The sequence below is a fragment of the Eleutherodactylus coqui genome, chromosome 1 (assembly GCF_035609145.1).
Source record: "Eleutherodactylus coqui strain aEleCoq1 chromosome 1, aEleCoq1.hap1, whole genome shotgun sequence".
Classification (NCBI taxonomy): Eukaryota; Metazoa; Chordata; class Amphibia; order Anura; family Eleutherodactylidae; genus Eleutherodactylus; species Eleutherodactylus coqui.
In genome coordinates this window covers 251268808-251296060 of record NC_089837.1, presented here as the reverse complement: position 1 = coordinate 251296060, position 27253 = coordinate 251268808, and the positions used below count along the sequence as shown (strand labels likewise).

The window sequence follows — 27253 nt, the reverse complement described above, 5'->3', positions numbered from 1 at the left end:
GGGATGGGCAGGGGGCATGTTGCATGGGTAGGAGATTAGATTAGGAGATTTGATATCCATCTTTGAAGAGGTTCATTTTTAAGGTGCATCTGAAGTTCTGTGCATCAGGATGTTCAGCGGTAGGGTGTTCCAGAGGACCAGTGCTGCTTTGTAGATCAGATGTTAGTAGATCAGAGTGTGCGGGCTGGGTGATGTATGAACAGGAGGGAAGCAATGTACGGTGGTGCGGCGCCATGGAGAGCTTTGAGGGTGAGGGTGATGAGTTTGAATTTAGTTCTGTAATGGATGGGCAGTCAGTGCAGCAACTCGCATAATGCTGAGGCATCTGAGAAGATGGATCCTCTACTGCAGCTGTCATGTGTGACAGCTGTGGTAGGGAATTCTTTATTCCCGTGCAGGGATGAAGAAGTCCTTTGCCACATCTGTCACAGATGTGGCAGGTGCAGCAGGGAATTATTTTTCCCTGCAGGGATGAAAAATACATCTGACACATGCAGCAGATGTGTTCTTCATCCCTGCGGGGACACGGTAGCGGAGGACAGGTAAGTATATTTTTATTTTTTTACATTTTTTTTTTACACTAAAATGTTTGTTTTTTAGGGAAGAGCTTATATTTAAAGCTCTTCCCTGAAAAACAATTACGGGGTGCCGGCAGACCATTATCTTCAATGGAGCCGCCGGCAGCAGCCGCGGCTCCATTGAAGACAATGCATGCATTCCCTATTGTGCACGCATGTCCTATCTTTGCAGGCGCATGCCTGTAAAGCACTGACATATGAACACACCATAGGGAATGCATTGCTTGTAATAGACGCGTGTTTTGTGTGCACGTATGCACGCACAAAAACACGCTCATGTGAAGCCACCCTGAGGCCTCGGTCACACGGGCATTTTTTCCCGTGATTTGCGGATCGCATAAAGGGTGCGCATCCACAAATCGCGTGACCGGGGCCGACGATTTGCTGAAAAAGCTGCACCTTGCAGCGTTTTCAGTGAAACCGCCCCACACTGCCCGCTATCCTCTGTCACAGCTGTGCGAATCGTTGTGTCCTATAATTGATCGCACACCCGCCTAAAAAGCGGACATGTGACCGATCCCATTGGGATGCATTTGGTCTATAGATCTGCAGATCGCAAGCGCATCTGCAGATCGGACCAAAAAACGGTTGTGTGACCGAGGCCTTAGTCTGTGCTGGACTTGCTAAGAGTTATCAAACTAAATAATATTTAATCAAATAAAAATTATAATAATAAATGGTATATTTGCAATTTGTTGAACTGTAGCAGTTTTGTTTTGTCTGAATGAAGAAGCTCAGAGAGGCTGTGTATCAGATCCCTTGTTAGGCCATAATGGGTTGTGGAGTACACAGTGGTCTTTTTCTTTGCGGTGGAAAATAATAGCATTTGGGGCTAAGGATAAGATGGCTTGGTGCTGAGAAGGTTTGATACTGTGGCTTTCTATGACAGTAGGATGCTCATGGAATACCATATTGCCTTTTAATGTATGACTCAGATGAGTAGTTTACCCTTGTGTATGTGTACATGGAGGACTGGGTGAAGAGGTCTGAAGTCCATTCAGGTTATTCAGGTGGCTATTCAGGTTATTCTAAGTATTATTGATTCACGATCGTGGCGCACAGCCAGCAGCCTGAAATTTAGCTCAATGGTTCAGTCAGTGGTATAGGCCGCAATAATAAAAGTCCATTTAGGCAGCAAATATATAAATGAAAATGCTTCAGAAGAGATGCAAAGGGTGGTGAGCTGTGTATCAGCCCTCGTATAAGGAGGATGGTGGCAGATTTCTTTGCAATGTCGAGGTTGTTTTATGCTAAATTATGTAAATAATACAATTGATAAAATAATTATATATTTTAATATTTGTAGGTTCTCCATACAGAGATAAAATAACCATAGCCATTTTACAGCTTCAAGAAGAGGGAATTCTCCATATGATGAAAGAAAAATGGTGGCGAGGCAATGGTTGCCCAGAAGAAGAAAGTAAAGAAGCTAGTGCTCTAGGAGTACAAAATATTGGCGGCATTTTTATTGTTTTAGCTGCTGGACTAGTGCTTTCTGTTTTTGTTGCTGTTGGAGAATTTCTGTACAAGTCAAAAAAAAATGCTCAACTAGAAAAGGTAAGCTTCCATTATTATTCATCCAGGTTTCATATTTTTAAAATTATGCCATTTAAAATATAGTATATTAAGAAAATTTGATCTTATTTGCATAGTGCTATCAAAGTAGTGCTTTTAACTGTAATAGATTTCATCATACTAGATCAACAAAACGGTATAAAAGATCTAAAGCCACAAAATTATTACCTAAAAAATAGTACAATAACTATTACAATAATAGTATTATAAACATCAAGCATGTTCATTGCTTCAACCCATGATATAGCATAAAACGATTTGTCATAAAAACCTCATTCAATGTTTTATTTATTCTAATATTGTATTTTTTTGTAGCTCTACGCAGCAGTCAATTCCAAACTTATTTATTTAGTTAACCACTCAAGGACCAGCCTATTTTGTGCCTTAATAAATTCATATTTTTTTCCTTTTTGATTGTCACCTTACAAATGCCATAGCTTTTTAAAAATTTCTCTTTATTTATCTGTCAACATAGCCGTATGAGGGCTTGTTTCTGGAGGACAAGTTGTTATTGGATTATGGGACATGATAGAAGATGCCCCTTCTCTCTGAAACCACTTTGAAAGTGTTATTAGAATTGAAGGATTAAACACCTGGGATGTGAGGTTTCTCTGAACACAGCAAAGCTCCTGCTCGACTTGGCACGGGACTCCCCTTCTGGGATATTACCTGCCACATTTTTTTTCAATAATTTTTATTGGGTTTTATAATAAACAAAAGATAAAAGAAAGTTGATATATTTGTTATGTTAGACTACAACTTCTGTACTGTGACATAAATATTTTAAACATACAATGCATTGCTAAATAGTAATGAAACTAATGTTCCTTCTTACAAAGCAAAGAAAATAGTTGCCAGGTTAATATAGTATGTCACTTGAGTACTGGATATCAACTATGAACCAGGAACTTTAAACTTGTGTGTACCACTTGAAGGCTGACTTGCTACACTTTTAAACAGCACAAGGGCCCAATTAAAGCCCGTTAGTGACTGCCTTAAAAGCACGTATGAGCAATCACTAAGGCTGTAAAAGGATTGTGTCCTAAGAGAATCCCTCTCCTTATGTGATAATATGTTGTCATAGAGGATGTCATATAGGGGATCTCCCACTCGGGGCCCCCCTCTTTAAGACAGAACAGTTAGCTCCTGCTTCAGCAGACTTAAGGTATCCATGTATTACAAAGAAATATCTGCCTGGTCTTGAGTTCCCATAAGAAAATGAACTGTTTGCTGGGAGAATTGTGATCCAGACCAATGACAATCAGCTGTTAGCTACCATAACTCATGTCTGAAAGGAATTGTCTGTAATGCATAGTTCCATCAAACTATATTTTACTTGATAACAAGCCACCAAAATATGTCTTTAAATCCAGGTAAAAAGATTGTACATTCAACGGAGGATAAAAAATTTATTCAGAAAATTGTTAGATGAGTGGCTCATCCATTGTAATATTTACAAGTTAATATATTTGAATCAAGCATGCTTGCTTGATAAAGCTCTACTATAAGGACTTCTCATTTTTAATTCATTCCATTCGACCTCATTAATGAACTTTTAGAGAAAATCTACCAAGCATATTCCTCATACAATCTTTAACTTTTATCCGTCATAATTGTAGAAATAACTGCTTAAAGGCAGTAGCTATAGCAATTACATGTTCCATTGAAACTGAGAGACCCTGGGTGGTATCAGGGCCCTCCTCCAGGGAAAAGGGGCTTACCTTCGATCTGGACAAGGTCTTGAGTGTGAGTGGATATCCTAGCACTGGAGAAGGACTACTCTCATTCTAGGGTGTTGGCTTCATTACCATCATCGGCAATTCCATTTCTAGTCCGTATCTGTAGAAAGTACTCAGTCACAGGTCTGAGGTAGAAGAGACATCGGTTTGCGGCATACAAAGAAAGAGGGGTTGGTCATAATGCTAAAATTCTTTATTTAACCAAAGCAAACAAAGTTTCTCAAATAGCTTCTGAATGATTGGAGATATCACTTCTTGAACGTTTTGTAACAGTCCATGGTAACAAATGTTCTCAATATCGAGGACAGTCTGTCTTAGGCCTAAGGCCACATGCACATAGTTCTCCAGAATAAACAAAAATGTAAGTCCACGGACAACTGACGATTGCCTCTCTTTACGTAGATGCTTGAAGGCTAAAGCAGACGAGGAAAGAATTACAGGCCCTGGGATCATACTGTTGAACACTAAAGTAGTATGCAGAGCGGGGTTCTTATGTTTTTGGGAACACATTCTATCATGCAATAACCTCCCCCGATCCCCCTTCCAGGGCCACCCACTTTCCGGAGACCAGTCCGAGGAAGGTGGTCCAATAAAACAGGGATCTGTTTGAAGACCTTGATGTAACACTCTACTAATGGTTACTGATGCTGAGCATCAGAGCCTATTCCTCTTATGTGAGCACCAGCATATCTAGCATGACCATGCTGCTCCTGTGATTCTCCCCTTCATAACATCAGCTGAACAATGTAATCCCTGACGTCTAGAGGTTGGGTTTGTTATATGAAAACAATTGCTTATTGACAAACAAACAGTGAAAATAAGATAAAGACAATACTCTGGGCTCGTTACGCTACACGCTTGTCCAAAAGCAATTCCCCCTTAGACTATAATGCCTTAAGGTGGCCTCACAAAGTGAGGTGTACTCAGATCATAGAGCAGAAGCTATAGTGATATACAGGAGATCATCCACACTGCATGTAAAATATGGATGAACCACAGGTCAATGTCTAAGGTGGCACAGGGCAAGCTGCAGATTTTGCCCTATTCAGCAGCACAAACACCAAAGGAATGTTCAAACTCCATTATAGTGGGGAAGATTATTGGTTGGCAATAGCCTTATATTACCTGCAAAACACAGAATGCAGACCTGTGAAGAATCAGCGACAACAGCAGAATACACAGGGCTAGTCAGCTATGCAGTTGTCTTGGATTGTTGCAATGCATAATATGTCTGATATGGTATTTTTCATAAACATATGGAAGACAGCAGGGGAACTAGGCATCATGAAAGCAGATGAAAATAGTTTTCATTGGAGTTTTCCTTTAATATATTTATTATGACTGGATGGAATACAATTTGGTAATACTTTCCAAAAACATCATTGCATAGTAATAATAAAAAATGTAAAACTTAAATATCAATAGTTTTCCTAGACACCACAAACTGAATTGTTTATATTTTATATGCATTCCTTATGAAATTGGGGTGTTGGGATGGCATATCCACCGAATTTCCTTTCTTACTAAATTTTCTTCTCTAATACCAGATCTCTAAACTTTTTTGAACTTTTCCATCTAGCAAAAAGAAATTTTGACTATTACAAACAAATACAAAAAAAATGTTGGTGCCACACCACAATAAAACAAATTTAACAAAGGCCATTCCTCAAACCTTTATGGAGACTAGACATATTCATTCAGTCTTTTTTGTCAGTTTTCACTGTTTCATTTTTATCTTATAGTGTTCAGAAGAAAAGGAAACAGTGAAAGCTGCACTTTGATAAAAGGATTAGGATTGATTGAATACGTGTAATCTCCCATTATAACATTAAGGTTAGTTAAGTTACCAGTGAGAATTTTGCTTTATTGAGGAATAGTAACAAAAAACATTACGCTTGTTTATGTTTGGACGATTTGGAAAGTCCTTTACTTCACTTTATCCCTTGTATAGTTTGCAAATAATTTATATTTTACACTTATTTTTTCTAGTCTTAGTATCCTCTAATTATGGTGCTTATTGTAATATATATTACAGAGCACAAGAGAAAAAACCTGGTATATAGTGCAGCCTTCTAATGAAACTTCTATTTAGCAAGTTGGTGACATTAAGTAGAAATTAAGTAGTCTTCATGATTATTATTATTATACCAGCAAATAAATGCAAAGGGCCTTTTCATCAGTTAAGCTGGGAGATAAACAGTAGAATGCTGCTTAAATACATGGAATGAGGAACAATTACACAGGCACCGTTCTGGGAATAGAACTTCCTTAGTGTAGCTTTGGGGGAGCAGACTGTCTATCTCCCAGCTTAACTGATGAAGAGGTTCTTAGCCTCGAAGCATGTTTTATTACTGTTATTATAATAATAAAGTCTTCACCAATTTGCTAAAAAAAACTTTTGATTGGAAGCTTGCACTGTGCACCAGGTTTTTTATGCAGTGCTCTGCATTATACTTTGTGCCCTCTCATTAGGGTGAGGAGTCCACCTACTTAGCACCACCTCTATTTCATCTTTATTTATACTACCTACTTCAGGCATCATTTTAGGTTTGCTCTGCTCATCTACATATACATTCTAATGTATAGGCAGTTTTATGTATACAAGCAATATTCATTACTACATAACAAGCCATAGACACACATGGGAACTGTACTGTATCTCTTGATTTCAGCTGCACAAGTACTTAAGAGGAATTAGTAATCCAGATATATAACAGAGATATTTAAGAAAATAAAAACAAAATCTGTACAATGTTGCTCAGAATTTTCTGTTCATAGTCTCCTGCTGTAATAATAGTAGTTACATTGTAACGTGATTTGTGAAATAACCTGAGCATTGCAGGTATACTTTCACTGACCATAAATAAGGTTTTTATTTCATTTGAAATGTTTTTCTAAATGGTTTTGGATGCAAAAAAACACCATAAAAATCATTTGCGTCTTTTGACTAATGTCTGCTTTTTTTCACTCTCCTTTTTTGGTGGTGCTTTCTAGGCACATAGGCACTTTTTTGTCTTATATAAATGCCTATGAAAAAAAACTACAAAAAAACACCATACTCAGAGTACGCTGCTATTTGCAAAAGCTGTTATTGACCAGAAAAAGTAAGAAAATAATGCCACTACACAAAAAGTTTGTAGGGCATATGATGTATTAGTGTTAACCTTCTGCAAACATTTGTCAGAAAAAATACTGTTTCAAAACACCAATAAACGTGGATGGATTTTTTTTTATTGTAAAAAATGACTATGTGAAACCTTCCTTAAATGACTTTTCTAGAAAACTAATCTTTCCCCAAAACTAATCTCCAATTGTGACTCCTTTTTGACGAGTCATATGTTGAAAAAATATATATTTGTATACATAATAATGTATGCAGATGATACGAGGGGCTGCTGATAAGTCTTTGGCTTTACCCAGAAAGAAACGAGATAGAATGATAAAACTTCACATTTATTCCACATACTCTCTACTGATGTCAACACACTTCTTACTTCGGTATTCCAAGTTCTGTAAGCCTTGCAAAAAGAAGGATTTCATTTGTGCCTCAAACCAGTCATCGGTAGCAGCCATGGCATAAGAATTGTTGTGAAATTTTGTACCATTGAGGTGTTTCTTCAGGTTTGGAAACAGATGATAGTCGGAGGGAGCTAGATCTGGTGAATAAGGTGGGTGGTCAAACAGCTAGAAGCCTAGCTCCACCAGTTTTGCCGTGGCCGCTTGTGCAGTGTGAGAGGAGGTGTTGTCTTGCAGGAACAAGATTTCTTTGAACAGCTTGTTGCACCTTTTGGCCTTCAGAGCTTCCTTCAATTGGTCCAAAAGTTCAATGTAATACCTTGCATTGATGGTGGAACCATTTTGAAGGTAGTCTACTAGCAGCACGCCCTCTTTATCCCAGAACACAGACGCCATCACCTTAGTGGCTGATTTTTGTACCCTGAACTTCTTTGGGCGAGGAGAATCACTGTGCCTCCACTCTTTTTACTGCTCCTTGGTTTTAGGGTCATACAAATAAATCCATATCTCATCCATAGTGACTAGTCGATCCAAGAAGTTCTTATCAGTCCGGAAACGCTGACAAATGGACTGGAAAGTTTTCACTCCCATGCTTTTCTGATCTGTTGTCAAACATTTGGGGACCCACTTTGCAGATAGCTTCTTCATGTTCAAATGTTCATGGATAATGACACAAACACGTTCACGAGAAATCCCCATGATGTCTGCTATTCCTTTAGCTGAAATTCGCCGATTCTCCAGTGTGAGGTTGTGCATAGCATCGACGATCTCCGGAACAACAACCTCTCTCTGTCGTCCAGGACGTTCCTCATCATTGGTGCTGAAGTGGCCCATTTTAAATTTGGCAACCCCGTTCTTAACTATAGAATATGAAGGGCATTGATCCCCCAATGTCTGTGACATATCACCATGAATATCCTTTGCGGACTTCCTTGCAGAAGCAAGAATTTAATCACTCCTCTGCTTTCATTTGCTGTGAATATCGCCTTAGACTCCGCCATTTTGTTTTCCTGCGTGCCTAGATCACTGTTGCCATAAGCTACAAACACAACCTTTTGAAAACATATATATCAGACACATAAGGCTTTTATGTGATGTAACATTCGTTACCATAGAAACAAAAAAAGAACACAAAGCCAAAGACTTATCAGCACCCCCTCATATTTAAACTATGAATTGAAATTAACTAAAGGCCCATTTAGACACAACGATTATCACTCAAAATTTGCTCAAAAGCCATCTTTTGAGCGATAATCATTGCTTGTAAAAGTGCCCATCTTGCACTTTTCTGATGAACAATAAATTTCCGTTTGGCATGAAATCTATCATTCAGCAGAACAGCTGATAAGAAGGACTTGGGGAACACTGATTACATTGTCTCAGCTGTCAGCCCCTTGCCAGAACAAAGGAAATGTATTCAGCTAACACTGGGTGCTCTCTTCTCTGAATACAGCTCCCAGAGGCTCACACTCTACTAATTGGCACTAATAGGCAATAATACCAAGTAGTAGTTTATGCAAAATGATTGCACAAAAGCCATCTTTTGAGCAATCATCCTTGTGTGTAAATGCACCTTTAGGCCTCGGTCAGATGGGCGTTTTTTGCCGCGATTTGCGGATCGCATGACAGATGCGCATTCCGCAAATCGCGTGACTGGGTCCGAAAAATCGCTGGAAAAATCTGCTTCTAGCCGCGTTTCCTTTGAAACGGGCCGGAGCACCGGAGCGCTGTCCAGCCCATTGAATTCAATGGAGCCGGCAATACAGCCGTGCAGTTCTCGTTAAGCCGTCGCTGATCGCTAATCTTTGCATGCTGAAAGATCAGCATTCAGTTATCAGAAATTCACAGCGGGATACAGCTAATACTATTGTTTCAGCTGCATCCCGCTCCCTTATGACCAGCTGGTTATGAAGAACAGAGCGCTCCAGCTCTGTTCTCCATACCCAGCTCAAAGCGCTCGGCTGTATAACAGCCGAGCTCTGCGAGCGGGGAACAGCTGGATGCAGAAGAGAAGCGGGGACACCCTGCTTGCCTTCTGCATCCTCCGCTCGGAGCGCAAGATGGTCTCTCAATGTTTGAGCGATCACATTGCGCTGAAAAGATTTTTTGAGTAATAATCATTGTGTCTAAACCAGCCTTAACTTAGACAATTATGAGAAACAGTTTGGCCAGCCTGCATCTGTGACTTGTAACACCATTCTGGAGTCAAACTTCAAAATGTGATTTTAATTCCGAACTACCCAGCATTTCAGTATAAACCATATACAGAGATAATGAGTATACCAGTCTCAGTTTCATGATGCCCAACTCTATAGGCTACATATGGTATATTCATCCTTGGAGTGTAGAAAGTATTACTAGTGCTGCTTGTCTTGATTGAACTGCATTTTTTCAAAAACCGTACATGATGACAGAAGAGTGATCATCTGTAATTTCTGCAATGAGAATCATAAATGCAGCTAAAACATAAACAACCTTAATACGACTGTAAAAACCGGAACATGACTTCCCACCACCTGCCCCTTTGGAAAGCCCAATTGGGCCATAAGGCAAAGAGTCAACCTCACCATGCTCTCTCTTATGCTGCTGCAGTTGCCACTTCCTCCATATCCCTTCTTGTTCATGCAGTAGACTCTAAGCACAGAGAGGCAGTTTGGTATAGCATGCATACTTCGGGCCTCTCCTCTGTAATTGATGACTGTGCTGCAGGCTTCAGAGCCAGGAGTGTGAAATGGAGGGCAGAAGTTGAGCCACCACGATCACCAATTTGAGAAGTTGAGCCTTCACACCTACCTCATATTCCAACATGCCCCAGGTCAGCAGCCATTCCCCCATAACCCAGCTATTGGGACATAAAAAAGAAATACCAGCATTCAAAGGCACAGAGCTTGAACATAAACATTGCACAGCAGCGTGTAATGGAAATGCTGCCCTTCAGGGTAGTGGACACAGATGTAATGCACCATACTAACCCACAGTACCAGATTCTAAGCTGCTATTACTTTGCCCAAAAAGCCATCCCTGTGCTGCACTGCTATGTGAGTGATAACGTGTGTCTGATATTGTAGAATGCTATTAGTGGCAGGGTAAATCTGACCACAGACACATTGCCTAGCAAGCATGGACAGGGGCATTGCATATCCTTAATAGCACACTAGGTCAATATCCTGCAGGTGGAGCATGAAGCCAAACGTTGTGGTCCACATATCATGTTATCCTCAAGAGCTGTGGGACATTCTTCCTTGTTAGTCCCCTCTTTAACCTCTTCTTCCTCCTATTTCTCTACATAGAGAGAGCTCATGCTTGGCTGTTCTGCTCACCTGGCAGAATTTTTCCATTTCAAAACATATGACATTGCTTTTAAAACAAACACCACACCTGCTGGTGTAGTGTTTGGTAACTCCACTGCTTTTCCTTGGAGGAGTAGGAGGCCTGTGCTTGAGTGTTATGTTCACCTGTCAAAATTTGTCCTTGTAAAATTTGCAACATTGCTTTTAAAGCAAAAAGTAGTCCTACTGTTTTGCAGTGCAAAATATTGGTATGTCCACAGCTGTTCCTTGGAGTAGGCCTGTGATTTAGTGTTATGTTCACCTTGCAGAATATAGGCTTGCAACAATTATGACATTGCTTTTAATAGGAGCAGAATTTTTGGTAGCACTACAGTAGTTCCTTGGTGTAGGCCTAAATTTGAGTATTGTGCACCTGGCAGAATTTGTTCTTGCAAAATGTATGACATTGCTTTTAAAACAAGCAACTTCCTGCTGTCTTGCACAGCTAAATGTTTGGTAATTCTACAGCTGTTCCTTGAAGTAGGCCCATGCTTGAGTGCTGTGCTTACCTTACAGGGTTTGCTTTTGCAAAATTGATGGCATTGCTTTTATAATAAGCACCATACCTGCTGTGTTATGTAGCATATTTCTGGTATCTCTACAGCTGTTCCTTGGAGCAGGCCTGTGCTTGAGTGTTGTGTTCATCTTGCAGAATTTCTCCTTGTAAAATGTATAACATTGCTTTTAAAACGAGCAGCATAGCTGCTGTCTTCCTTGGCACAATTTTTGATTGAGGATGATACCCATCTGCTAAGATTGACCCCTACACCAATGTACATTTTGACCAATTGTTGGGAGGAAAACAGTGTTCGCCAGATGTATGGCTGCATTCCCATGCAATTTTGGGTGGTTTGGGCTGCATTTGGGGAACTTCTGGAGGTCAAATTACTTGACTTCATTTTTACTTATAATTTTTCTATGATTCAGCATTGGCTGTCCTGATTCACAATGATTTTTGTAAAAACAGCCCAATAACGACATGAACTGATTATTCCATTGATGGCTTATGACTATGTAGCAGGTTTGTAATGACACTAAAAATTCAGAACAATAAACCTGGTAGAAGAAAAGATTATGACTTATATACAGTACAGATCATAACATTTCTGAATATTTTAGCTTGTGCATTTCACTTGATAACTACGAAATTACTACAGCATGCGTCCACGTGTCCAATCAAAATGTTAGCAATTTAGAACCTGTCCAAATAGCAAATTACCTTGCTATTTCATTCAAAATATTGTAGAATGGAAAATCATCACGTGTTTTCTTCCACCGGTATTCACACAAGTCTGTGACGCCATGCACATTTTTTTGAGTATTTTGTTTTTATGTGTACCCAATGGTATTCGATACGCTGGGTGTGGGCACCTGTTAACTGGTCGATGAAATTTTCAGAATGATTCACCGCCTGGTAAATGTAATAAGAACCGGGCCACATGGATATGTTCCTATAGGCAAGTTATGTTGTTGAGCAAACTGTGTAGCTGATTCTTCCGTACCGATCATAGCACAAAATTCGAACATACCAAGCTATCACAGCCATGATTTCACTAGTCAAATTGATCAAATTGAAAACAGTCTTTGTTGCCCCTAGCAACCAATCACAGCTGAGCTCTCATTTTACCACAGTAACTTCAACAATGAAAGCTTCGATGCAATCGGTTGCTAGATCGGTTCTGTTGCTATAGGCTATGGACAGTTTTGATAAGTCACAGTTTATCTGTTGCTGACCTCTCATTTTACCACAGATACATTTTGACACATGCTTTAGTAATACCGATAACCACTATGGTGTATTGTTATATTGAATGCAAATATTGTTGTTCACTATGCAGCTTTAGTGCACAGTAATGCTTATATAGCATTTAGAAATCTAAAATTAGAGATATATAGATCAATTCATTTCTAAATTTATCTTATTTTAATTGCCATATATACTACAATATGCGCTGACCCGAGTCAGCCGGGAAAACTTGTTGATTCAATTTTAAGCCTAGGGTGGGTTTATGCTCGAGTGAGGTCCATGCACCATTGCTTTCAATGAGGCCACTGCATGTGTAAAAAATAAAAAAAAAAAATACTCACCTCTCCACTGCTGTCGGGACTCAGGTGCGTCCAGCCACTTGGCAGTGCAGTGAAGTTCTTTCAGCAGGTGGGGATTTAAAATCCCCACCAGCTGAAAGGGCTGTATTTGATTAGCTGAGCGCTCAGCCAGTCACAGGCAGTGCTCAGCCATTCATTGAATGACAGCTAAGCGCTGCCTGTGATTGCTCACAGCGCTCAGCCAGTCACAGGCAGCGCTAGGTCATTGATTGCATTTAAATCCCTGCCTGCTGAAAGAACTTCACTGCATTACCAGAGGACCAAGTGTCTGGGTGCGCCTGAGCCCCGACGGCAGCGGAGAGGTGAGTATGTATTTTTTTAAATCTTTTATACATGTTAGGGATGATTTTTAGAGAAGGGCTTATATTTAAAGCCCTACCCCGAAAATCACAGCACGCAGCAGCAGCCCCATTGAAAGAAATGGTGCATGGACCTCCACTCAAGTATAAACGAAGGTGGGCTTTTTCAGCATAAAAAGTGTGCTACAGAAGTTGGCTTATACTCGAGTATATATGGTAATTAAATATTATACAGAGACCTGTGTTACAGCACAAGAAAATTGGAAAATCTATTTTGAAAATGTTACTCTTTTATCATAGATTTTGAATTTATGTCTCAAGCATCTGTTGCTTATGCATAACTTAGGTGCATTAAATGCATTAACCTATTAGGGATTAGTGTTGAGAGATTATTAAATATTTGGTTCAGGAGTATCTAACCAAATTTTCAAAAAATAATCATGAATCGGAACAGTCGATTCAGAATCCCATTGATTTCAATGGGATTGAAGATTGGCTTGACTAATGCTTGTGTATGTTCTTCTATTATTGTGGCTCAGCTATTAGCTCTGTTGCTATATTCAAATTTTATCAAGATGTAATATCTGCATGAAAAAAACTCCATCTAGCCTTTGGCCAAATTTGAACCTACAATTCCAGCACTGCAAGGCAGCAGTGCTAACAACTGAACAACCACACTTATCTCTTCTGTTCCAGAGGAGACCAATAATAGCAAAAATAAACACAAATATAATATATGAATCCAATCTAGGTGTTGTTCTTGGTCAGTTTTAAACATAGAACTCTAGTGCTACAAGGCAGCAGTGCTAATAATTGAGTCATCACGCTTGGTTTTCCGTTTCCGGATGAGGAGGCAGAGAAATACAAAGCACACAAAGAAGAAGAAAGACAAGAAAGAAGATAAGTAGAAAGAGGAGGGAAAAGGGAAGAAGGCATTAAAGGGTTCTAGGTTCATTGTTGATTATGGACAACATCTTCATGGACTTTGCATTTCTCTTTGTGTTTATTATTCTTGTTCTCCATCTTTTACTCTTCTGGAGAAGGGAAAAGAAGGAAGTGTGGTGGCTCATTTGTTAGTAATACTGCTGCCTTGCAGTACTAGAGTTAGAGGTACAAGTCTGTCCAATGGCAACATCTGAATGGTGTTTTTATGTTCTCTTTGTCTTTAATCTGCATGTTCTCCTCCTCCTCCTCCTCTAGAGTAGAAATGACAGATGTGGTGTCTCAGTTGCTAGCATTACCGTTTTTCAGTCCTCGATTTCTAGATCTAAATTTGTCCAATAGCAACAACTGTATGTTTTTATGTTCTCTTTGTATTTATTCTTATTGTTCTTTTCCTGTGGAGCAAAATGATTGGTGTGGGGCCTCAGTTATTAACACTGCTGCTCTGCTTTGCAGTGCTGGCTTTGTAGGTTCAAATCTGGCCAAAGGCAACATCTGGACTGGACTGGAATTTTTAAAAGTCCATGTGGATGGTGCCCTTGATTGGATTTGAACCTAGGACCCCAGTACTGAAATGAAACAATTTCTTACAACTGAGTAAAATTAATAGACGAACATACACATACACTTCTTTAATTAGTAAAACAATTTTCTTCAGTTTTAGCTACAAACTAGATGACCCAATTCGATTTTGTATAAATTGGTACGATTTTTTTGCCCAGCCAATCATGATGCGCAAAACTATTATTGATATAACTAAGTTTTGCTTTAACTTGAAGGAAATCCAACACATCAGGAATCACATGAAGAAACCTTAATATGCAAGACAACAGGATTAAAAACCCTACATAAGTCTTAAAAGCAACCTACGCATTTTGAGCAATAGCTCTTATTTATGGCATGTTGTGTTAACAAGGTAAAATAGAATAAGAGATAATATATGCAAATTGCAAACAATGTAGTAGACAAAAGTGATGACAGGCAAAATACAATCTAGAATTGGAAAGACTAGTATTCTAATAAGAATACTGATACATTATATCAAATCTGTGATTTAAACGATCAGAAAATCGAGTCCCCAGTGCAAAACTCCAGTATGCTTCACTTTTGTGATCACCTCCTTTTTTTGGTCTAAACACCCTGTCAATACCCTAGACAATCATGTTCAATGTGTCTTCATTATGGTAGTCAGCAAAATGCTTTGAAATTGCAGATAGAAGATTGGCTCTGTTCACACTCTAATTCAAAAGTTTGCAAATGTGGACCTTCAAAGGACAGGTGGTGCAGCCCATGTACTGGACTCTGCACTGGGGATATGAATTCAGGTAAACTGCAGAAGAAGAACTGCAAATAGTATAAGAGTGAATATGAATGTTTTTGCTATTTTCATATGATTCAAAGGTACCATCCATCTCAATATGTTTGCAAACTTTGCTTATTCAGTGACCGCACCCATAACAGTCTTTTGTAGGTAACCAAGAAAAACATAATTTTTCTTCCTCTAAAAAACAGGGGGAAAATATATGGATGTAAAGATACTATTTTTGCTTTTTTTAATTACAGAACATTGTATAATGAATCTGTGCATTTTTTTCATCCACACATTTCAAAGCCATAATAATTTCATTTTTCCATTGACGTAGCCATATTTGGACATAAATGATACCATTTTGTAATACATATAATGCATTGTATAGCTTTTATTAATTTTTGAGTGAAGGGATTTTTTTATTTTTGGTTTTGTTCGCACATAAACAATAGTCGCTTAGTAACTTAGTAATAATATGTAAGGTTGAAAAAATGTTATTTGTCCATTTAGTTCAGCCTACTATTCTGCAATGTTGAGTCAGAGGAAGAATAAAAACCCCATGTGGTCAAAGCCAATTTTCCTAATTTTAGGGGAAATAAACTTTGTCTCAATCTCCAAATCTGGCAGCCAGAATAAAATCCCTGACGTAATATAGTGACTATATCAGGTAATTTTGTTACACTCAAGAAAGGCATTTAGGCTCCTCTTGAACTCTTTTAGTGAGTTCATCATCATGTCATGACAGATAGTTCCATATTGTCACTGCTCTTATACTAAAGAAGCCCCTTCTTTATTCTAGACAAAGAGCATGTCCCCTTGAAAAATTCACAGTCATTGGTATAAATAGATCATGGGAGAGATCTTTGTATTGACCCCTGATATTTTCATACATACTTGTTGCCCTTCAGCCATGTTTTTTTCTAAATGAAATAACTATAATTTTCATTATCTCTCTAGATATTTTAGTGCATCCTTTCTATTTATTACTTTAGTTGTCTGCCTTTGCACCTACTCAAGCTCAGGTATGTATTTCTTGTGCACTGCTACCCAAAATTATACATAATATCCCAGGTGTATGTGGTCTGAGCAGTGATTTGCAAATAGGGAACAATGTTCTTATCACGCACACATATACCTCTTTTGATGTACTTCATGATACTATTTGCCTTGACAGCAGCTACCTAACATCAGTTGCTCCAGTTAAGCTTACAGTTCACTAAAATCACCAAGTCCTTTTCCATATCAGTTTTATCCAGTTTTTTCCCCCATTTAGCATATAATAAGGATATGTAAAGTGGATATATAAAGTCTTCATAACCTTGTTAAATTGCATGTTTTTGTCTTGTAAAAAATATCTGTAAAAATATTACCCATTTAAGGTTTATTTCCACCTTCAATATGACCAATTATCCCAAAATGTTAGGATGAAAAACATCCTTGTGCGTGCAAAAACACACGTGAATGCAGGTCCGTGCATTGCCTTCAATGGAGCCTCGTCTGCTGCCGGCGGCTCCATTGAAGACAATGGTCTGCCGGCATCCTGCAATTGTTTTTCATGGAAGGGCTTTACATATAAGGCCTTCCCTGAAAAAAAAAGAATTTTAGTGTTAAAAAAAAAAAATACTTACCTGTCTGCCACTACCGTGTCTCCGTGGGGATGAAGAACACAACTGCCGCATGCGGCAGATCTTTCCTACATCCCCGCAAGGAAAAATAATTCCCTGCTGCACTTGCCACATCTGTGACAGATGCAGCAAAAAAACTCTAAATCCCCGTGGGGATGAAGAACATATCTGCCGCATGCGGCAGATGTTTCCTTCATCGCTGCAAGGAAAAAGAATTCCCTGCTGCACCTGCCACATCTGTGACAGATGCAGCAACTGAATTCTTCATCCCTGCAGGGAATAAAGAATTCCCTACCACAGCTGTCACAGATGACAGCTGCAGTAAGGGATCCAGCTGCTGGCATCCTGCAATTGTTTTTCAGGGAAGAGCTGAAACTTCCCTGAAAAGACTTTCCCTGAAAAACAAGAATTTTAGTGTTAAAAAAAATACTTACCTGTCCGCCACTGCTGTGTTTCTGTGGGGATGAAGAACACAACTTCTGCATGCAGTAGATGTTTCCTCCATCCCCACGAGGAAAAAGAATTTCCTGCTGCACTTGCCACATCAGCTGCGGCTCCATTGAAGACAATGCGTGCATTCCCTGTGGTGCACGCATGTCCTAGTTTTGCAGGCACACGCCTGTAAAGCATGGAAATGTGCACACACCATAGGGAATACATTGGTTCTAATAGAAGCATGTCTTTGTGCGCGCCTATGCATGCACAAAAACACGCTCGTGCGAAGCCACCCTAAGACTAATACCTTCTTGATGTAATCTTTGACTTTATAACAGCTTTCAGTATTTTTGGGTAGGTTCCTATCTTCCTTACAAAAGTGCTCCAAATCTGTCAGAATGTCACTGTTGTGCCAAATTTAATCCACTTCCTGATGACTGTCTCACTGTGTTCCATGGTTATGTAATGCCTTGGACATTTGTTTGGTACGCTATTCCTGACATATCTTTCAACAATCAGATCCCTTTGATGTGTTGTAAGCACTTTATGGACCATGGCTTGTGTTGAAATATTTAACTAAGAAAATGTCAGGAAAATCCAACCAGAACAGCTAAACTTCATATAGGGCAAACCAGAATCACTTTAAATAATGGCAACTGTGTACTGACTACTATTTAACATGAGTTTAAACATAACTGGCTAATTAAGAATACAACCACAACCCAAAATCCCATCTGCAGTCTGTTCACCTTTTCAGGCACCTCTGCCTGTAATCTGTCACCTTCTGTGATTTTTACTTGTAGCTCTGGAAGTTGAGTCGCTACTATTTTTCTCTTGTGTTCAGAGTTACTTTTGTCTTGCCGAAGTACCTTTACCTCATTGATCAACTCATTATGCTCACCTTTCAGAGCTGGTTTCGTTTGCTCTAGCTGTTGGACCAGTCCTCCATAGCTTGGGCACATTTATGTTTAAGCTACTGGACTTTAGCTTTATACCTAAGCTTTTCTTCAACTGGGTCACCTTTAACTTTTGGGCTCTCATTTGTATTTTGAGATTTTGCTTCTTTTCGTGGATATTTCAAAGATAATCCTCATATTTTTTTGTCAATTCTTCCAAGTCTTGCTTTAACTGTATCTTTTATTTGCAGCTTGACATGCTTCTTCTACGATTATCTTGGCCTTCAAAGGTATATCTATGTAAGCTTGCATCTGTACAAGCTCCTCTTGAAGTCTGAGCAACTGTTCACCTTCTTTTCTATTTTTGACCTCATGATCTTGACTGACTATATTTCCTGCCTTAAGAGAAGAAGTGCTTTTATTATCTATACTTTCAGCAGTCATTTGGTTGCTACTAGCAACTACCTCAGTTTCAAAAAAAACTACACTGGCAACAGCCCCTTCTAGTTTGCCTTCACTCTTAGGACTATATGCACTATTTTGTTATTTCTACACGATACCACTAGGAATATACTTGGGTTAATTCCCACATGGGCTGTGGCTGGACTTTCTTTACTAGCCTGTTCATACTCTGCATTCACCTGTGCAGTTTGTAGAATACTTTCACAAATTGTAGACATTTCATACACAGAAGCAGACATTTCATAAAACTTATTAGATAAGGCTTTTGTGTCAGTAGCATTAGAAATTATTTTCTGCAACATATTCTGATCAATATACTCCTTGGACATGTTTTCACTGCACCATCCAGCAAAGCAAGCATATTATGCACATTACACATTATTTTTCTGTCATTTTCATTATACACTTTTAGAACATTGCATCTATCAGTTCTTTGAAGTCCATACTGCACAGAACCAACGGTCATTAGAATGATCTCACCACTCCTCATGTGGAAACCAGGGACTTTTGCTTGTCTCCTTAAGATTTGGCAATAAGGTGCACACTGGTCTGTACCTTTGCACTTCCAGCAACAGTCTCTCTGCCTACTGGCGACAGCGGCCTGCCACTGATGTCAGTCTCCAGTGGCAACCCTGGCTGTCTGTTGTTGCACAGTTGCTTTTGAGGACCGCACCACACTCCAGTGGGGCTTTACCTCTTTACCTCTGGATATCCACACATGACTGGTCTCTTTAGCCAAGAGTCCTTAAAAATCACCAGGTTGTCTTGCTGTTGCCCCTACCAACTAGACATGCCCACATCCCCTACCATATGTGGCAATATCTGCATGAGGGGTGGGGTCGATAAAGACACAGTGGCTACTCAGTCCATATAAAGGTCCAACCAATATTTATTTGTCTTGATTCCAGCAATAGAACAGAAAACCTAGTGGAAAAACAGCAGGCGCTGGCAGCACATTCACAAAATAAACACTTGCCTGTCAAGGCACTAACTACACAGTAGTTTTTCTGAGATTCTTCTGACATGCCTCAAATTTTCTGCAAAACAGCAGCAGTCCACAATGGTAGATACCATACTCAACTGGGTGTCAGTCTAGGGACATCCTTCCCTGTAAGGCCTTAGTCACACGAGCGTTTTTTGCCACGATTTGCGGATTGCATGACGGATGCGCATCCGCAAATCGCGTGACCGGGGCCGAAAAATCGCCCGAAAAAACTGCTCCTAGCCGCGTTTCAATAGAAATGGGCCGGAGCTGTCCAGCGCATTGAATTCAATGGAGCAAGCAATATATACTCACCTTGTCCCGGCAGACGAAGTTCAGCGCGGCCGGCCGGCAGTTCTCCTGAACTGCTCAGAGAATGAGCTGCCTCTGATTGGTCACAGCCTGACCAATCAGAGGCAGCTCTCACTCACACCTATTCATGAATTCATGAATGGGTGTGAGTGAGACCTGCCCCTGATTGGTCCCTGCTCTGAGCCAAACAGAGGCAGCACTCACTCACCCATTCATGAATTCATGAATGGGTGTGAGTGAGAGCTGCCTCTGATTGGTCAGGCTGTGACCAATCAGAGGCAGTTCATTCAGCAGGCGGGGATTTTAAATCCCCGGCTGCTGAATACTACAGAGAGCAGTTCAGGAGAACTGCCGGCCGGCCGCGCTGAACTCCGTCTGCCGGGACAAGGTGAGTATTTTTAATATTTTTATTTTTACACATTTCTGGATGAATTGCAGGGAATGGTTTATATATTTAAGCCCTTCCCGACAATTCATCCCGCGCTCACCGGCAGCCCATTGCTTTCAATGGAGCTGGCTGTATTGCCAGCTCCATTGAATTCAATGGGCAAACATCATTCTTCTCTGCCACAGCTGTTACAGCTGTGGTAGAGGAGAATGATTTGTCTACTATATGTTCTCAACGGGGTCGGCGCTGCTGCCGCCAGCCCCATTGAGCGCATATAGAGAAGAGAACAGGAATCGCAGATAGGTGCGATCTGCGATTTCTGTTCTATAATTTATCGGACGAGCGCATAAAAAGCGCTCATGTGTCCGATACCATTGCAAAGCAATGGTTTTATAAAATCGACGGACGCATGCGCAAATTGCGCGAAAAAACGCCCGTCTGACTAAGCCCTAAGACTTGCGGCATCACAGTTTGGCACGCATTGGACCCCAGGCTTGCAGCTCTCTCAGCTCCTTCTTAGCTATCTCTGGTCCCAGGGAGTAGCTTCCAGCAGCCTCAGTAGGGTATCTCTTTCACTGCATTACCAATATATATATATATATATATTTATTTATATATTTTCAATATTGACCCCTATAGTAACTGCGACCTAAACGTGGTATGTGCCACTGATAACCACCCCTGGTTTTCTATCACTGAGCCAGTTATTAACCTGATTACACACATTTTTGCCCAGATCAAGCATTCTCATTTAATATACCAACATTCCATGTGTTACAGTATCAAACACTTTTTAGTTTACCCGATTCAATCTTGAACTTACCTCCCTGTGGAAGATGGTTTGGTTTGACAGGACCAAAATAATTGCCCAATAAAATAATGCACCTTTGACAAAAATAAAATTGTAATATAAAATCACTGAAGCATAAAATCAAATAAATAACAAAGGTGAACTAAAGTAATGTCAAATTGTATCGCTTCTTTCATTATGAAATAATTCTTCAAGTAGGTTTGGATCAAAGTAGAGTGCAAAATATTGTAAAACTCATACCTACTGACTGTCTTTACGGTTAGGTGCACACTAGTCATACTGCAAGTTATTAGACAGGAAACAGATATACGTCCATGTATTGTCTGTTATATAAGGACTATGCACATTGATATTTACTGGCATGTCCTATTTCTCATACATGAAAGGTATAGGAATAGGATATGATATAAGTTTTTCGCGAAAACCACAGGTATGTGTAAAAAAGGGTGATATATATAGCTGGAGTCTTAAAGAGTAACTTAACCTCTGAACATATAAAATTTTAATACATTTAAAATAAAGAAAAAAAAAAAAGAAACTCTGTAAAGTATTTCGATTTAAAATTGCCTACTATTATATGCCCATGTATTCATGGTTGTAAATGATGTAGTCTGAGGCTGCAGTCATACTCCCTTTTATCTTTCCTCTACTTTTTGCTAACCTTCCAAATATTTGTTAGAAAGATGTCAGGGGGCTAATATAGGGCATATTACAGCATCATCAGACTGCATAGGGTTTGTTTTTAGTTTGTTATCATACAGACATAAAACTGCAGTATATTTTAATCAAGTATATATAACACATATTTGTTTCTTTTTTAATTAATTTTAGTTGCATTTGGAATAATAAAATGTGTCGCATTTTACAAATCCATTAATTAATACTTCCTTAAATTAGACTTCCTTGTCTTAAAAAACTTTTAAAACAATGTATTAGAAAGCAGACAAAAGGCAATCTATACCATTCCACTGTCATGGAAATGCTTACAGGAAGCAGAAATAGAACCTCTTTGGGGCAATCCTTATATGCAGTGATTACAGAAGAGAGAGACTGTACCTCTGTGTGTTATGTTTGCTTTTTGGTGTTGAGCTTAGAGCACAACATCTTGTTGTGCCTTGAAACAGTGGTCAAGAGCTGATGTTCCTGTGCATTTCCAGTACTCAAATGGAAGGCTGTCAGCATATGTGGCAAGTGAGCATGCAGGAAAAAAAGAGGTGGTGTACAGTGCTGCATTAAAAAAAATCTGAAAAATTTAGGCACTTTTCTATTCACTGGACATTTTAAAACCTTTATATGTTTCATGACCAGATTTGTCCCTTTGTCAGTACCAACAAATAGACCATATAATGTAAGAAGTCACATGTGGGTATTTAACAGCAACCCCCCCCCCAACCTTAATCTCAGGTTCAGATCTGTTCAAAGGTGAAGGGATGTAGGTGGGAACAAACAGTCCAATTCATGCATATTAATTAGTTCATAATCATCAATGGACAATAAATAGATAATCTACATAATAACATATCATGCACATGCCAGTTACCAAGTTTAAGGCACATAGAATTATTGTATGCTTATGGAACTTCATAGGGAGTTTTGTTACTTTCCTCTGCATAAGAACATATATATTGTTGCAAAGTTCTACAGTTCTGATAAACTTACAATAAAATTATGGGGCTATAGTAATTTGATATATTAAAAAAATTGTTATTAAAAAATTTGTAGTGTACAGATACAAGTTGGAATTCATCGATGTCTGTAGAGTTCTTTTTCACAAGGCTATGAGAGCTTCCCAAGGACAAAAAGATTCAAGTGAGAAGTACAACTCAATTTTAAGTTATAACATGAGCCTAAGTGGGTAAAGAAAGTTTTACTCTGTTATTGTCTTATATGAAGGATTTGCATGGACATTTATATTCTATGTGAGTTGTTACTGCTCGTTCGAACCTATGCCCTTCCCCTTTTGTCCTGATTTGACCCTTAGATCGCATTATTTTTCTGATGCTAAATACTTGCATCTAATTTCTTGCATTATCTAGTAGTGTATTTGCTATCCTGCCAAAGAAACAAATGTAATCTGGAAATATAATGACACTTTAAATTAACTAATATTGAGAAAAACTATTAAACTTACCTTTGGGTGGATTTTGTATGGCATTGCTATGCTCCAAACACTACTTTCTTTCTTTCACAAGCTACTGCTATTGACTGTAATTGTATATGTCTCGTGGTATAAATATGTACCACTGCCAGAGCTTACTGAGTTTACCTCACTGTAAATAGAATAAAGTCATGATTTTGCAAAAAAAGTAGTATGTGTACAGGTGTTTGCAATCATGTATATATTTAAAGCAGTTGTAAAAGATTAGTACAGTTAGTAGTAGTAGCAGCAAAAGAAATAATTTAAAAAAAGAACAGCATCACAGTTTCAAAAAAACGTAAAAAAAACTATGAAAAACACATACTTTACATTACTTTTTACCTTTAACTAACTTAAACTGGGGAATAAGAATGTTTATTTTACTCACCAAGTACAGTAAGTCCCATGCTGATTCTTTTTTCAAAGTAGGTTGTCAAAGATTCTTTGCTTTGTCAACATTCCCTAAAATTTTGGTTACTGCTTCTGGCTTTATAAGACTCAATTGAAAATCTCCAACTGTGCAGTACATCATTCAAATTCCCAGAAGGAGTAGCCTGTAGAGACAAGCTTATTAGAAAAGAAACCCACAGGAGGGCCTCATATGCATTCAGGGCTAACTTCAGTCAAGATGGAAAGCATTTTGATTGATGTATACTAGAAAATGTAAAAACATTGACCTCAAACACACGCTATAAGCTGCAAGATTACTGCCATTATTGCTTTAAGACATTTTAACAAGGTTTCAAACAATATCTGACGTGCAACGCTAGAGGTAATGAACTTCTGAACAAACCTTGCACTTTCATTCTGAATTTTGAAAGTGTCTTTCAAAGAAACCGTATCAAAGGGCAAAGTAAAAGATTCAATTTATTTAAAGTGAGTGACTAGAGCTTTCTTTCCTACAAAGAAAAGCAGAAATATAATTTGTGTTCCATCACAAACCTCTGACAACCCTTTTTTGTGTCTCGTCTTGTCTATGCATTACCCTTTTTCTTTTCCATTTAGTTAAAACAAATTGATCCATTATGAATAAATGCATGATTCAAAATATAATGTAATCACTGGCACATCATTTATTTAGCTACATATAAATTGTTAATATGATTGTTGTCCTAGTAGCAAAAAAGAACACTCACATTCACATGAACTTTATAACAAGGCTTCAAGGTGTTTAGCAACACATTATTCAAGGCTGCAAGGAATTGCAGGAATTGCTTTCGAAACTTGCAGATATAAAATGACGCTGTTAAGCTGGAAAACTAACCAAGATACTGCTGGTAAATCATAAAGTCATTTTTTATAGTAAAACAAATAAAAGGATCCAGCATTTTTGAGTATCGATATAAATAAAATGTTGTTTTCAGTACAATTCTTAAAGCAACTCTTATTTTATTGTCCAGGAAATGGAATGGAAAATACACAGCAAATTTTCACCAAATCTGCAGTGGCTATATTCACACCTAAATAGTACAGATTTGGCCGTGTTTGTATTACGCGTCTGCTGTGGGATTTTACTCTTGTATTTCAAGGGTTAAATTCTGTAGCATAAATTGGCATCATAAATAGACATGCTGCGGATGCAAATTTTTCACAAACAATGCAGATTTGTTGGGAAAATGTTCTGCTCCGTATGAGGAAGAGTTTTTAAAATTCCGTCTGCATAGCTTGTACTGAAAATGCTCCAGAATTTCCAAAGCAATTCCACCAGCAGAAATTCCACAGCATTTCTGACCCATGTGAAGGCAGCCTTACAATCCAAATATTTCCTTTGCATTTCTTAATACATTTGCTATTTATATGTTCAGGTATCAATTGAGATTTCTGCAATTGACAGTATTAGGGGTTCTTCAGATGACTGTATTTATGCACGTTTTCTGTGCACACAAAAAAATAGGACCTGTTATGTATATTTGCATATTGTACAGCAAAGGCCTCCATAGAAATCTTTGGGAAATGCACAAATATGTGGAAAAATGCGCAACATGCTGCACAATTCCGTCAAAAACAGAACACATCTGGACGTCATTAGGTTGAATAGCCTTTTAAATCATGGTCCGCAATGGCAAAACATACAGTACTACAGTCTACCTTGTTCATGGCACAAATGCATTGCTCTGAATCGTGCGCAATTGCAGTAAAAATTACTTGTTATGGGCTCGGTCAAGGGAGCATGGTTTACATGCTGCTAAGCAATGTGTGAACAACGCTGCTGTAATCCTGAAAAAGCTCCGTGAAGTAGCCTGGTCACACATTGGTAGTACTTCTAGCTCCATGAAGTAGTCCGGTCACACATCACTGGTGCAGGCTGCGTCCTTCAAGGCAAGTGACAGTGTTGCAAATTGTTGATTTTAAAGGGGTTGTCCCGCGAAAGCAAGTGGGGTTATACACTTCTGTATGGCCATATTAATGCACTTTGTAATGTACATCGTGCATTAATTATGAGCCATACAGAAGTTATTCACTTACCTGTTCCATTGCTAGCGTCCTCGTCTCCATGGTGCCGTCTAATTTCAGCGTCTAATCGCCCGATTAGACGCGCTTGCGCAGTCTGGTCTTCTCCCTGGTGAATGGGGCCGCTCATGCCGGAGAGCTGGTCCTCGTAGCTCCGCCCCGTCACGTGTGCCGATTCCAGCCAATCAGGAGGCTGGAATCGGCAATGGACCGCACAGAGCCCACGGTGCACCATGGGAGAAGACCTGCGGTGCATCGTGGGTGAAGATCCCGGCGGCCATCTTGGTAAGGTAAGTAAGAAGTCGCCGCAGAGCGAGGATTCGGGTAAGTACTAAACGGTTTTGTTTTTTTAACCCATGCATTGGGTTTGTCTCGCGCCGAACGGGGGGCCTATATAATAAAAAAAAAACTGTTTCGGCGCAGGACAAGCCCTTTAACTGTTGAAACCTAACCAAGTTAACCTTATATTCTGATTAGAACCACTTGTACCACATACTACTTGATTCCAAAGTACTAAGCAGGTACAAAACATTATCATACCTAATAGGAATCAATTATGAATTATGTATACCTTGCAACTATCTAAAGTATTCTCAAATTTTCATGTAGGGAAGTTTTTACATGCTGTAAAACTGTCCACATTCACATACTTGAAAAATATTTAATGAGAATTATATTCAGCAAATAATATAAGCATCAGAAGCAACATATAGCTTTCCCAATTGACTCATACTTGCTACTTAATGATATAAAATCTACATTAAATTTGGTGAATTAAAACTCTTGAAGTCATGCCTCGCACCTATGAAAGACTATTTATTATTAAATCAGAGTTTTTTCAAAACAGAGATCCTAGCTCCAATTGTCAATTTTTCTTGACAAATAGAACTTTAGGAGAACAATCATTTTAATTAAACTGACTCTTGCAATTAAGGGAAAATTTAGCTTATGCCAAGTTTTTTTTCTAATATAAGCTAAAAAAACGGATTCAAATTCAGTCTCTCACATTCCAAAAGATCTCACATAACATTAATGCTCAGGTACTTTATTTGGGGTTTAACTAGAATCAAGCTTTCCAACATCATTCATAGAGAAATACTGTAATGTGGACTTGCATCAATTGACTAGTAAGCCATAAACTCTAGAAAAAAAATTGTCATAATCATAATAGAAAGGAAGGGATCAACAAAATAAATCAATATATTATCCACAAAATAAATCTTAAATATTATCTTCAGTTAAGCCATATTTGAATACATTGATATCTGCATCTTTTCAAATTTTGCAAAAAAATTTAAAGCGAGAGGGAGCATATGTGCCATATTCCTCTCTCAGTAGAAGCATGCACAGCTACATTATTT

At 38.8% G+C, this 27253-nt stretch overlaps 1 protein-coding gene across 1 annotated transcript in view; it reads left to right on the top strand.

Annotated features, from left to right (window-relative positions):
- The window catches only part of GRIK2 (glutamate ionotropic receptor kainate type subunit 2), an 843071-nt gene that overhangs the window by 810148 nt on the left and 5670 nt on the right, over nucleotides 1-27253 (top strand). The window contains exon 15 of the mRNA XM_066608100.1: nucleotides 1885-2135. Within this exon, the coding sequence (XP_066464197.1) occupies nucleotides 1885-2135 (251 nt within the window). The remainder of the gene's footprint in view (nucleotides 1-1884; nucleotides 2136-27253) is intronic.